This window comes from Poecile atricapillus, chromosome 11 (genome assembly GCF_030490865.1).
Source record: "Poecile atricapillus isolate bPoeAtr1 chromosome 11, bPoeAtr1.hap1, whole genome shotgun sequence".
Lineage (NCBI taxonomy): Eukaryota > Metazoa > Chordata > Aves > Passeriformes > Paridae > Poecile > Poecile atricapillus.
Genome location: NC_081259.1, coordinates 10310098 through 10324181, shown reverse-complemented (window position 1 = coordinate 10324181; position 14084 = coordinate 10310098). Strand labels below are relative to the sequence as shown.

General features: G+C 39.2%; 2 protein-coding genes across 2 annotated transcripts; both read left to right on the top strand.

Annotated features, from left to right (window-relative positions):
* Positions 1-717: 717 nt before the first annotated feature.
* On the top strand, positions 718-7879 carry AFG2B (AFG2 AAA ATPase homolog B). The gene is made up of 8 exons (XM_058847233.1): positions 718-1908; positions 2916-3101; positions 3711-3875; positions 4373-4582; positions 4996-5223; positions 6106-6240; positions 6890-7015; positions 7671-7879. The coding sequence occupies exons 1-8, from the start codon at positions 832-834 to the stop codon at positions 7821-7823; spliced, it is 2280 nt and encodes a 759-aa protein (XP_058703216.1). The 5' UTR covers positions 718-831; the 3' UTR covers positions 7824-7879.
* A 1867-nt stretch (positions 7880-9746) lies between these two features.
* C11H15orf48 (chromosome 11 C15orf48 homolog) lies at positions 9747-13018 on the top strand. Its single transcript, XM_058847266.1, has 4 exons — positions 9747-9905; positions 10236-10324; positions 11096-11156; positions 11795-13018. Exons 1-4 carry the CDS (start codon positions 9864-9866, stop codon positions 11861-11863), a joined length of 261 nt encoding a protein of 86 aa, XP_058703249.1. The 5' UTR covers positions 9747-9863; the 3' UTR covers positions 11864-13018.
* Positions 13019-14084: the final 1066 nt, after the last annotated feature.

The window sequence follows — 14084 nt, the reverse complement described above, 5'->3', positions numbered from 1 at the left end:
CATTCTGTCTGTGGGATGAGGGTGTAAGAAATCTCTTCTTATACAAAGCACTCACCTCACAGACATTGCTTTGACAGCCCTTCAAAAGGGAAGGCCCAAGACGGGCTGAGAGAGGTGGCAGACATCGAGCTGGGCCAGTTCTGGGCCCCTCAATTTAGGAAGGGCATTGAGGAACTGCAGCAGCTCCAGAGAATGCCAACGAAGATGGTGAAGGGTCTGGATCACAAATCCTATGAAAAATGGCTGAGGGAGCACAGAGGACTCAGCCTGGAAAAGGAAGAGGCTCAGGCAGGACCTTATCGCTCTGTACAACCCCGTGAAAGGAGGCTGCAGCCAGGTGTGGCTTGGCTTCTTTCTCCCATGCAGGACAAGCTGCACCAGGGGAGGTTTATGTTGTACATCAGAAAAAAAAATTCTTATCAGGAAGGGCGATTATATATCGAATGAACCAGGAATCACCGTCCCTGGCTGTGTTTAAGGAGAGACTGGACGTGGCCAGGTTGACACAGTGGTGTTGGGACACAGGTTGTATTCGATGATCTTCGAGCTCTATTCCTACCGGATTTATTCCATGACGCTCTGGGGTCTGAGGCGGGGCGTAGTGCGCGTGCTCCACTGTGGCGCATGCGCGGGGCCGCCTGTCAGCGCGCGAGGGGCTCCGCTCCGCGCCGGCGCGTCCAGCCCCTGCGCGGGGCTCCCGTCCCGCCCGCCGCGGCTGCCGTGCGCCGGGCGGTGGCACAGCGGGAGCCCCACGGGAGGCCGAGGCGCGGTAAGGAGCCGACGGGCCCGCGCAGAGCACGGGGGTTGCTGCCCTCCCTAGCGGTGGCAGCAATGGAGGCGGCAGTCTTAAAGCTGCTCCCGCTGGACCCGGGAGATGAGGGCACCCAGCGGTGCCGGTTGGGACCTGCCGCGCTCTCCTTCCTGGGAGCCAGGATCGGCGCTCCGCTGAGGATCTCCGTGCCCGGCGGCTGCTGTGTGTGCACGGCGTGGCCCCGGCACGACCTGGCGGACGGGTACCTGCAGGCCGACCTCACCTGCAGCACCGCGGGGCTGAGGGCGCGGGACCTGCGCGGCCTCTCGCTGAGCTTGGGCCGGCTGCAGCTGCTGCCCTACCGACAGCTGCGAACAGCCACTCTGAGAGTGGTCCTCAAGAGCGCCGCGCTGAAAAAGTCCACTCCCAGAGCGGTGTTACAGGAGACAATCAGAGAGCTGCTAAGAAATGTATACGTTTCGCCTCGTTATGTTGTTACTGTTGCTCCGAGTCCCGAAAATCCTGTGGTGTATATTGAAATACTGTCTGCATCTCCTTTGAAGGAGGAAGCTGGATTGATAACTCCCCAAACAAGCATAAAAATTAAGGAGGTGATCACTTTAGAATGGTACAGGCATCTGTCAGAAGACGCTGCGAAAACTTCAATTGCAGGACTAGATGATGTGGGGAAGTCTTTGAAAGAAATGATTGATCTGCCTTTCCGCTTTCCAAAAACTTTCAAGAAGCTTGGTCTTTCTGTCCCTAATGGAGTGCTATTAATTGGGCCCCCCGGTGTAGGGAAAACTCTAATGGTAAAGGCAGTAGCAAAAGAGCTGGGTGCGTATCTGTTTGGCATCAGTGGCCCAGCCCTCCATGGTTCAAGGCCAGGAGAGGGTGAAGAGAATTTGCGAAGAGTTTTTGAAAAGGGCAGAGAGATGTCAAACGAAGGCCCAACCATTCTCTTTTTTGATGAGATTGATTCTTTATGCCCAAAGCGAGGAAGTTCAAACAATGCTCCTGAAGATCGTATTGTTGCTCAGTTGCTGACGCTGTTGGATGGTGTGGGGAGTGAGGGTAAGATGGTCATTGTGGCAGCGACAAACAGGCCTGATGCCTTAGACCCTGCGCTGAGACGACCTGGCAGATTTGACAGAGAGGTAAATAAATCTGTTACTCGTACACTCACATTTTTCTTTCCTTATTGAGGTGGAAGGGAGCTGTCTTCCAGTCATGTTTCATAGTGGGATTCTGCACGTTTGGAGCAGGTGTCTTGTTTCTATCTTTAGTTTGCTGCAACTTGGGTATGGTTGTTTCAGGGTTTTTTAATCTGAACACTGAGAGCTCCATATACATGAAAATGGATGGGAGGGATCTTTTTTGCTTCTTTATCATAAAGACATTGACCTGATCTTGAGGGGCTTTGTTTTCTTACAGCTGCTTAGCTTTACAGGATTGGATTTTTTCCATTTAAATCATAGATTGAAGACTTGTGCATTTCTCCTTAAAAATTTATTGTGACAGAGAACTAGTAACCTGTTGTGTCAACAGTACCTACTCAGGTTTCAGTAACAGATGTTTGGTCTATGAAAACTTCCATTAGCCTAGTAGTCCAAAGAAGAAAAATACGCAGTTCTGCAGCACACAGTGTTTGTGCTTGTATTGTTTATTTCCCTGCCTAAAGCCACTCCTAGGTCATCAGTTTAATCAAGTTCTTTAATGATTTCATAATTATAATTTTCATTATTTTCTGGGATTTATAGATTGTTGAGATGTATTTTTATTATGATGTTTCACCTGGTTTTCAATAATGTGTAAATATTTATCTATTTTATTTTTTCCTATCATAGTCATCTAATTTAGTGCTTGTGATATAAGGAAATTATTTTTTCAGTGTTATGGGACTTGATAAACGGTATCTGTCAGTGTCTTATGAACAACTCTATATAAACATTGTTCACTTGGAAAGTAAATGGTGTTTTAAATACTTGTCATTTGTATAGTGCTGTAATAGGTTTTCTGTAAAACTCTTTAGTTGGGGTATAAGTATATATAAATTTTCAGTAGCCAGTATAGAGCAGAGACTAAATTGCTTGCCTAGGTCTATAAAATAAATGAGTATGGCAAATTATCTACATAAAATCTTTGTTTATTCTGTTTGGTTTAGGTTATTATTGGGACCCCAACAGTTACACAGAGAAGATCCATCCTGCAGTTGCTTACATCTGATATGCCCGTTTCTGCAGAGGTTGATTTGGCTAAGCTGGCAGAAATGACAACTGGGTATGTTGGAGCTGACCTTACAGCACTCTGCAGAGAAGCTGCTATGCAGGCTGTGTCCCACAGCTCTTTGGTATGGTTGCAAATCACTCAAGAACAATGTCAGTAATATTTGTACTACCCTTTCCTCATTAATACTTTACTTGAAAAGCTCTACAAGTTGAAGACTCACACCAAGCATATTATAAATATAAATATGTTATTTTTGCTCATCTTTCAGTTCTCACCTTAGTTCTGTTACTGCATCTGTGGCTTAATAGTGGCATTTTATAGCCTGTTTGAGATATGTTACATTCTTCAGTGTGTGGTGAAAATGGATTTTGCAACTTTTTTATTTCTATTCATAAGATTGTAGGATGTGATATGTGTTAACCCTGAAGCAACTATTTGATTTAGCAGATCACTGCCTAATGGAGCTAGAATTTAGGGAATAGTAATTTTCTTTGAAATATTAATTTCTGTTAAAATCAGTTTTTTCCTGTGTGAAAACTTGCTATTAAAGAGGTTATATTTTAGTTTATGTTGCATTTTTGTGTCTGCAGTGTTTAAGCTCATTAGGTCAGGAATTGACTTCCTTATTAGTTGTATTTAGCTTTACTTGAAGTGTTTTGCATATTAATGCAGCATTTAAGTGTTGCATTAAAATGTTGTTAATATGCTCTATCTGGGGTTTTTTTTTCAGGATTCAACTGCAAGTGAAACCATGATTAATATGGGAGATTTCCAAGAAGCTTTTAAAAAAATTCAACCATCCTCTTTTCGAAGTGCAGTTGGACTAACAGAGTGTAAACCTGTGACTTGGGAGCAAATTGGTGGTCTTGAAGATGTGAAATTAAAGTTAAAACAGGTAATGTATTAAACTAATTTAGATAAATGTCTAATTTCTAATATGTACTCCAAGGTATTTTGTATGTGCTGTGTTATGAAAATTATTTCTCTTGCAAATTACCTGATTATAAATTGTATTTTGAACATTATTGCAGTGTTATTACAATGTTTGAGTTAGAAATCTTGCAGTCACAAGATATCACCACCAAGCATAGTAATATCATGGGGAAATATGCATGTTTCTAGTAGCTGAGAAATACTTAACTAGTGGCCAGATAATTTGTCCATTCCTGAATATTTATCCAGGGATGGCTCTTGGCTTTTACCTCATCAGGATTGTTTTTAGTTCTGTTTCAAGCGGAAAATTTAAGCAGGGGGCATTATATGAAGAAAGACTAAACCAGTATTCTCTAATTTCCAATAAATGTTTGTATCAAGATGAAGAAATAATGTACTTGGCAGTTTTTGTTGATTGCTTGTTACTAAGAATTTAATCCCTTTTTTATGTATTGACAGAGTATTGAGTGGCCTATGAAATTTCCTGAGGCATTTACCAGGATGGGCCTGTCTCATCCCAAGGGTATTCTTCTCTATGGGCCATCTGGCTGTGCCAAAACCACACTGGTGAAAGCTGTGGCCACAAGTTGTCACTGTTCCTTTCTCTCTGTAAGTGGTGCTGACCTGTTCTCACCTTATGTTGGAGATTCAGAGAAGATTTTGTCTCAGGTACACATTTTAATTTGTGTTAGGTCTTGTAGTCCATTTTTGCTTCATTTTTGTAAAGTATTAGTTAGATCTAAATTTTGTTGTTGAAAAGATGATAGAGCTCTCATCTGATTATAAAATAGAAATGGCTTACAGATTCACATGTAGATAAAGTGAGAATCTATCCCTAAAATTATACCAGTGTTAAACTCTGGAAGTATTTCTAGCCTTTTGTTTTCAGTTCATTTAGGAATAGAAATAAGGAGCAGAATTTGCCAATAGTAAATGTAAGCCAGAACAGCTCTTAAGAATCATTACAAATGTACCTTTAAAGTTAGGTAAAATACAGACTATATGTAAGTGGGATTCTTTTTTCACCTTACCTGATAGAATGCAGGCATTAATGTTTTGTTTTATTAACATTCATTGAAAAGGTTTTTCGCCAAGCAAGAGCAAATACTCCAGCAATAATATTCCTAGATGAGATTGATTCTATCTTGGGATCTCGGGCACACTGCAGAGCTGGCCATGGTGTCTCAGAGCGGGTTCTTTCTGTTCTTCTCAATGAATTGGATGGGGTTGGGCTGAAAGTTACAGAAAGAAGAGGATGCAAGCTACAGCTTGAGGCTCAGTGCCAAGAACAAAGTGACGAGGAAAGAAAGGTATTTATGCTCCCTTTTCTGTATAGGAGGAATGAGAAGTACTGTCCAGTTATTTCAAAAATTTTAGTTGTTGACATTCACATTTTAAACTTAAAATCTTCTAACTCAAAAACATGCAAGAAGTTCTTTTACTCTGTCATAATTACTAGTTTTTAGAAGATACTGTATATAGGCTGCTGATTGTTTTTACATACACTGTTCCTCAGTGAGGCTTTGTTTGCACAAAATACCCACACAGACTAATGTGCATTACTAGTTGGGTGTTCATCTTCTGACACAAAGATCCTTTTCTTTACACTAAAGTAATTTTTTAGATTGACTGTGCTATTTTTACTCTTAAGTTCCTCCCTGAGCTTACTTTTTATATGTACTTCCTCTACTTCATTTGCAGTTCTTTCTCACGCATAATGCATACAAAAGCAGCAAAGTTATGATCAGTTAGTTATTTAAACAGAAACTTCTACCTTCACTTGTCAGAATGGTTCACAACATTTAATGTTTTGCTTTTTTGTGTATAGATTTCCTGTTACGATGGTACTCTTTGGGGAAATAATAAAGAAAACAGTTCCAGAATTGTAGGATACTGAATTTTTTGCATGTAAAAAGTTCTTTGTTACAATCTGGTCAAAGAAAAGTCTTTATTTATTGCCAAAGCAGATAATAACTGTATTTCTTCGTCATGTAATCTGCCCTGCACCAAGGCATTTTTTAACCTCAGGACAGATAAAATACTAATATTTAAGGGAAAATAACTACATGTTAAATTACATGATCTTTTTGCCCTTCCCCTCTTCTCATTAGTAGTTAACTAATATCTTTTGATAATATTTATCTCAGCCACTAATTTGTTGCACTAATTTGTTTACATGATCTCTTACTCAGCTAGAGTTTCAGGAAACTTTGAACAAAGATTTCATGGTAGTTGCTGCAACAAATAGACCAGATATGTTGGATGATGCTTTGCTCCGTCCTGGAAGGCTGGACAAGATAATCTATATTCCACCTCCAGATCTGAAGGTATTACACATCCATACATGGCTTTAAAGGGGGACATTAATTGCCAGCATACTTTAGGAGAAAAGGGGGCATATTCCTGTAACATACTTAACAAGTGATGGGTGTTTCACTGGAGATCAGTCACTAAATTCAAGATACAATGAAAAAATTTTAAAAGTAATAAAAATATTTGTACTTTAAACACCAGTAACATTTTAACTGGTGTCAGTAGTTATAGTATTGCATATGGAAAATAGAGAAAATGTGTGTTTACAAAATCAAGCTACAATTCAGGAAATACCAAAATAAGTTGTCTGTGCTTGCTTCAGATATTTTTTGTGTACTGTTCCCAAGGTTAGTATAGCTATTTGTCCTCAACTTTACAAAAAAAAGTTGACCCAAAGCATGCCACATCGGGCCTGTTCAGCCTAAAATACTCTGTTTTCATGAAGCAAGGAGTGACTGTGAGTAACAGACCTTAAATATGTGAGATAACCAAAAGTGCATTATCTCCATTAATAGCATTTTATTCTTCCACCAAAACCAGACAGTTTTTGTACTTTTCTGGATTTTCCTTGGCTCTAATTTCAAGTTTGGTACTGCTTTGGAGAAAGACTAATTTTTGGTTTCTTTGGTTTTGTTTTCTTGTATAATATGCACCGATTTTCAGGGAAGACTTTCCATTTTGAAAATCTGCACTGAAAAAATTCCATTAGATACTGATGTGTCATTACAAGATGTGGCAGTCCTAACAGACCTCTTCTCTGGAGCTGATATTGAAAATCTGTGCAAGGAGGTAAGAAATATTCCCGGTTCATCTGTGAAATCAACTCTAAAAAACAGCTTTGAAAAAAGAGAGCTACCTCATAGATGTTACTAAGCCATCTGTAATGTAGGTTCTTTCCCAGTTTACAATGAAAATCCAAAGAAAATTATTAAAACAGGAGAACTGAACAAGGGTTCATTCTTTAAATAAAAGAGCCAAATAAGAATAAAGTCTGTCTGTGATAATTTACCAGAAGTTTAGGAACTGTACTACCTTTTCTTTCATGTGGCCCTCTCTAATCCATGCTCACATCCAGGTGAATTGCATTCCTTGTACTGCAAGCTGAAATTAGCAAGTATTGTCAAGGCTAGAAATACAAAAAAATGAGAAGAGAAATCCAGAATTTGAGTTGACTTGTATAAAAGACAGAAGACTAGAAACTAAGAAAATAGAAATATAAAAGTGATAAGAGATGTATTGTCTAATCCAGACAGAAAAAGTGAATGAAAATGTTATGGTAACCTTACTTGGATATGTTGTTAAATAACTGTAAGTTATACAATGCTGTTTTCAGATGCTTTAACTAACACTTTGTTCCCTGTAAAATATTTTAGAATACTTGCAGTATTCTTTGCAATTTAAAACATGATAAGGTCTAAGTAGTTGGGTTTTTTTTCTTTTAAAGGCTGCTTTGTTGGCATTGCAAGAGAATGGACTTGAAGCAACTGCTGTGAAACAGGAACATTTTGTGAAATCATTGAAGACTGTAAAACCATCTTTAAGCATAAAAGACTTGGAATTTTATGAAAAATTCTCTAATCAAGAATTAGCCTCTTGAATCTAAAAAGGAGTGGCATAAGTATTTTTAAATATATTACAAAGACTTTGAAAAGGTTTGCATCTTTCCTGCTTTTTAATACTGTACTTACTGTAGTTTTCCAGGTGTATGAAATACAGTAAAGCATCACATGTGGAAAATTCTGTAATTTCAATAATGAATAATAAATTAAAATCTTGTTTGCTTTGGGTAGGTTTACCTCCGATGAAACAAGTAATTGAGATACTTAGATAAAAGTAGTAGTATAGTAACACTAAGCTGTTCCACAGTGTTTTAAATACAAAAATGGCATAATAAGAAAATTTAAAATGTATTGTGAAGTCTCCAAAAGACAGCAAATATGTAAGAAATACAAAAGCTTTCAGGAAATTAAATAGGACAAACTCCCATTCTGTATAAAATGTAAGGTTTGCCTATCTACAGGCTTACTTTTTTACAAGCAGATTCCAAATTACAATGGCAGTGAGAGGGTTGTAACTGCTTAACTCCTTGGTCCAGGTTTGGAAGTCAGGGGTTTTGAGACTAATTTTAGATTAGTTACTGCTTACTATACAAACATTTGGGTTGAGTAAGCAGATAACATGTAATCAAACTATAATAATTTCTTTTTTTGAAAAGGGACTTTGCTTAATGACAATTTCTGCAGAATTATTTTCCCCACCCAGCTATTCCTTGTCAATACATTTTTGTAGGTTGCCTTCTAAAATACACAGACACTTCTAAGGAAATCGGTAATACATGTATGTAAGAGTGTGTTTTAACAGAGTAGGAAGTTTTTTATTATTTTTTATTATCTTTTCCCAGTGAAAATGCTTGTGAACAAAGTACACCACTGTCAATGGCAGTTCTTTATTTTAGCTGAGGTTCAGAAGTTAAAAACCCATTAGCAAATACTTCTTTCTTGTAACAGCTAAACTAGGGAGTGCACTGAGAGTGGGTTTGTAGTGAGATGGATCACAAAAGGACGTTCCAAGGCCATTGGTGACTGAGGAGAGCAAAAGGCAGTAGTAGAAGCTGTTGTAACCTAGGAGAGGGTTCAGGTACAAAAAACTGCCCTACAGCTTGGTGGCTTTTATCACCAGTGTATAGAAAGGATGATCCCGTAGTTTTATTGGTGGCAACAAATAGCCAGTGCTCATGACCTTCCCAAATACACAAAGGTTTCTCAGCAGCAGTGCTGAGAAAAAGTATGAAAACTGTTTTGCTTTCCCATGTTTGAATTTGCATTGGAATTGCTGGACCTGAAAGTTGTTACAGTAAAATACTGCCAGCTCCTTTGCCTTAAAGATGCTGCTGGTTAATTTTCCACACTCCCTAGAAGGACCAGCTGAGCTGACTGTGCCCTGTCAGGTGTGTTCCTTGCCACAGGGAGTGAGCAGAACATGCAGTAAAGGCAGCCTCTCCTTCCTCTGACTGCTTTCCAGCGGGCCAGTGAGAAGGGGAGAAACCAATGTACGGGACTTGCCTGCTCTCACCTCCAGCCTGGCCCTGGTAGTTTTTCTCAGACGGGGATATTGGGAAGTGATAGGAGCTGTGGAACACAAAAGTGTGATGAGAACCTGGGCCTGGGTTGAGCTTTTGCTGCAGCACAAGGGGACATGGTGACACTGGGCTCCTCTTTTGGTCATTATAGGCACCTCTCCGAGCTCTGAAGAGGCAGGCTCGGTCATCACCTGGGCGTTTGCCTAGATACCCCGTTCTTGGGGCAGCTGCCTAGCGAAGGGGACAAAGACAAAGGAGAAATGCCGAAGCTGAGTTTTGCGCTGCAGTCACGGAGAGAGAAGAATTGGAGCGGGAGGGGCACAGGCCGCATCCCGCTCTGTCCGGCCTCTCCCTGTGGCACCTGCGGGCCGCGCGGGGGCGCTGTCGGGCCGCGGGCCGCTCCTTTCCGGCCGCTGGGGGGCGCGCTGTCCCGGCCCCTCAGCGCCGCGGGGCTCGAAGGGCGCGGGGTGGGCCCGGCCCCGGCACCGCCTGCCCGCTCCTGCCGCACTCGAGGAGCGGGGCAGCCGACACCTGTGCCGCTCCGCAGCCGCCGCCACCATGGGCAAGGGCATCTTGAACATGCTTAAGTCGAAAAAAGAAGTAAGTTTGCCTGAGGGGTCGGGACCGTGGTACCCGCCCGCGGGGAGGGATACGGAGGGCTCGGGCGACCGCACCGGGGTTGCCACTTGATTTCCCGAGGAAATGGGACCCGCGTAATGTTCATGTATGGCAAATGAGATGTGGAGAAAGGGTAATACAGAGGTAAAAGTGAAATTCAGATATTAATAGTGAAGTGGTGTAAAGAGTAATATAGAGGTAATATACATGAACAGGTAATCCCTCCCTAGTTCTGTGTAACCCTTGCTTCCCCTACTCGTGGGTCTGTAGCTGGGACGTAAATTCAGCTCTTTTTTCTATTTTATCTTTCAGCTCATTCCCCTGGCCGGAATATTGTCCTTGGCAGCAGCTGGGGCGTTCTCTTTTTGTCTCTATTCCCTATTCAGCAAATCTGACGTGATGTAAGCAAAAACTTAGTGCTTGGAGCTTACCCTAACTTTTTTTATTCAGACGAGTATTTGGCCATAGTGTTTTACACACACACAAATAAAAAAATAAAATAAAAGGCACCAGGCATTTGTTCCAGAGTACTGGGACTACTGGTAATGACTAAAGTATCTTCAGATTGTAAATAGTGAGAAAATTAATTTTGAGTGTAATCCAAGTTATTTCTCAACTTTTGATTTAATAATTACATTTTTTCTTTGCTTTGGGTATAAGTTCTAAATGTTCTAATCAAGAATTTAATATAATCTGATAGGTAGATGAGATTGCAACCAGGCTATCGACTTGTATATAAAGAACAGTGTTTGATAGTACTAACTTAAGATAGTATTCCAATGGCTTGGCTGATAGTTGGAGTGAAATCCTATACTCTTAAACCTTTTTGGAGCCTATTTATTTATTTCAAAGTGATTGAAATAGGCATTTTAATTGTCGGGGTAAAAGTCCCCTTACTTTGTGTCTTTATTCTGTTCTGATTTTTCTCCTTGCTTCCGTCATAATGATATGTGAGCAGGGCTGGCTTGCTTTGTGCTTTGGAAGCTGCAAATAAAGCAAACCATCATTGATTCCTGTCCAGATTTTAAAATATAATGCCCAAATCTGGGAATTTGTGTTTTAGGGAGCTCCTTATTTAATTGAATAGCTCTACTGACAATAGGCTGCTCATATGAAAATGTATGCAAGGGCACGCCTTAAAACATAATAACCTGTTTTGTCTTCTTTTAAAGCATTCACAAGATTGGCAGTTCAGAACCATGGGAAACTATTGATCCTGCCAAGCCTCAGAAGGTAATTTGTACATATAATATATGTCTAAATAGCATAAATTTCCAACATAATGAATCACTTCTTTAAAAGTGTAAGAACTAGTAAAATACAAATGAGAAAGTAAGTGTAAAGTTGATGTATATCTAGTTAAAAGTGGAAACAAGTGCTTCATTCATTACTTTATGTCTTCACCCTATGATGTAGATAGGGATTCGGCTCTTACACTGTAGGTCTGATCTTAAATTCATACCATACTTCTGCTTATTGTCCTATGTCAGTTCCTACCCCAAACATCCATTTACTCAATTCCATTGATTACAGTGGAAACTTGAGGATAGAGGAAGTGCTCTTTACCCTTACCTTGCTCCTGAATTACAGAATTGAGTAAGAATATTTGAGTACTGCAGCCTGAAGGAAAAATACTTTAATTTAATAGAGCACTTAGGATAAGGAAAAATAAAATTTTTTGGCATTATTATTTAATTAATATCTAAGTGATTGTGTTCAACAAGTTTTTATATCATCTGTTGCATGTTTCTGAAAAGAAAATAGACACTAGAACTTCACCAATAAGTTGATGTTTGATATGGGGGGGGTGTAGGAGTGGAGTAAATGCTCAGTGGGATTCTACTAACTTTCATATTTTCCATTTCTTCCAGCTGGTAACAATCAATCAGCAGTGGCAACCTATAGAAGAGCTGGAAAAGGTCAAAAAACTTACGAAGTGAGAAGTTTCTGTTGCCTCAAAAAGGTACCCTATGAATCTAGTGGAATCACTTCTGCACAAACTTGACTACTGAAATCAGTGTGCGGAAATGCTTCTGCTACATTTTTAGGGTCTCCCTACATTTTTTTTGACTCTGGATGAGGAGTTTCATGTTGCTTTAGAAGTTGGCATACAGCATCCACATAGTCCAAAAATCTGACTCAAAATACTCATTTTCAATAAGCATTTGATGTAAATTTTTTGAGTCTTCAGATGGTAATTATAAATTGAAAAAGCCTTCATAGTTTTTATAGAATTTCAGGATTTGTTTCAAAATACATTAGTTTAATAGTAATAAAATAAATTCTAATTAATTAGTAATAAGTTCTAAATAATTAGTAATAAAATAAATTCTAAATTTATACATTTCATTTAAATTGCCCATAAGCCTTTCTTAATTGGGATTCCTGTTCTACTTCCTTTCTATTCTGTATTTCAATGTTATATAGAGACCAAAGTCATAGTCAGAGGAGGTCTTTGTATGCCAGCAGATGTGGTCATAAAGTAGCCTTGCATTCCTTGTCAATGTTAGATGTGGGGACAGATTAAGTCAAAACTAATGTGCTGCAAATACTGAAACTTGAAATAATCTTTACGTTGCATAAATATTTGTTTATCTAGTAAGGATGACTCAGCAGCATTTATGTTTTAGAGTAAGAGAAACTACTAGTCTTCAGAATAAGTCCTTAGCTTGCATTTTAAGGAATGACATTACAAGAAGATTGGATAGCATCGAAACAGAAAAAATACGGTGCTGAGGAATGAAAGTTTTAAGTATTTTAAAACAGAAAATATTTTACTATATTTCTCTGTATTTCCATATTTCTACTGGACTGTAGCAAAAACAAAGTGCTGTGCTCTGAGTTGGTGTATTAATTGATTTTACTCTTCAGTAAGTCACTTTTTTTGGCTACAAATACTATGATCTAAGTATCTGTCAGCATTGGGAAAATAAGTGCAAGTAATTTTTAGTTCATTTTGTATTTAGCCACATTTCAATGATGTTTCCAGTAGCACATTAAGCAGTGTGACTGCTGTCAGTCACAGGTTGTTGCTTCTCTTACCATATCCTGCAGCATAGCAGCTCTGGTAATAAAACTGTTTTGCTTTGTAAGCTGTTCTGGTTTTCTTTATTAATACAGATTTTTTGGGGAGGGTTTTCACACAATATAAGAAATCAAAATATTTTTGGCAGTTCAAAAAGATTATGACTATTGTTAAAATTTGTAGGGTTTTGTGTCTTCTCTCTGGGCTGTTCCTAAAAATCTGTCATCTGCATAGAGAAGGGTTTTGTCTTATAAGTAACATACCCCAAGAGCAATTACTGTATCTCTCCACTCAGCTACTCAATATAAATCTATAAAGCAATATACAAATTATTTCCTTGTTCTACAAACAGTAGAATTTTATTAAGCTGATGTTGATGAGAACAATTAGGCTTCCCTGATCTGTGTCATGCAAACTCATGAGTTTTTATTCCATTAACAATTTAGAGACTACTGAAATAATTTAACAACTTCCTTATTTCTCTCCATTTCCTTCAACAGTTGGTTGATTTTGACTTTTTTTAACAATCACTATCTTTGTTGGCTAGTACATGTCCATGGAACTATATCACTTCCAAATTTCCTATTAATTATGAAGTTTAATAAAAGTGCTCACTAGCCTGTTGTAGTTTCCAGTATAGGTTAGAAACCATTAGAAATGTGTTTCAATAGTTCTAATCACATTTAGAAATCCATCATTAGAATCTATAGTCATGCTTCTTTAACTTTCTCTATGTAGTCTATCTGTAAATAGCTTTCTGAAAGAACAGAAGAATAGAAGGTTGCTTTTTGCAGTGTATATACAATGAATTACTAATTTTTGTTATTACAGTAGTACTTCAAGGCCCTAAAACTGCAGATCTTCTGGGAGGTATGGTTATCAGAGAGCTGTGTTGTGTCTTTTGGTTTCTTTGCATGTGTTAGCCCCAGTGTCAGCATTTCTCCTGACCCTCTGCATTTCTCTGCCACAAGGTGCTATTATTGTAGTTCTGCACTGTCTGGCTACTTCAGTGGTGGCTTTCTGCAGAAAATAGTAACTTACAGAGGGGCCTGATGCAACTGTTGAAGGAAATAGTTCATCCTGCATTTGTCTGCCTTAGTGCAGAGAGTGGCCTAGTCCCTGGTCCTGGTCTCTAG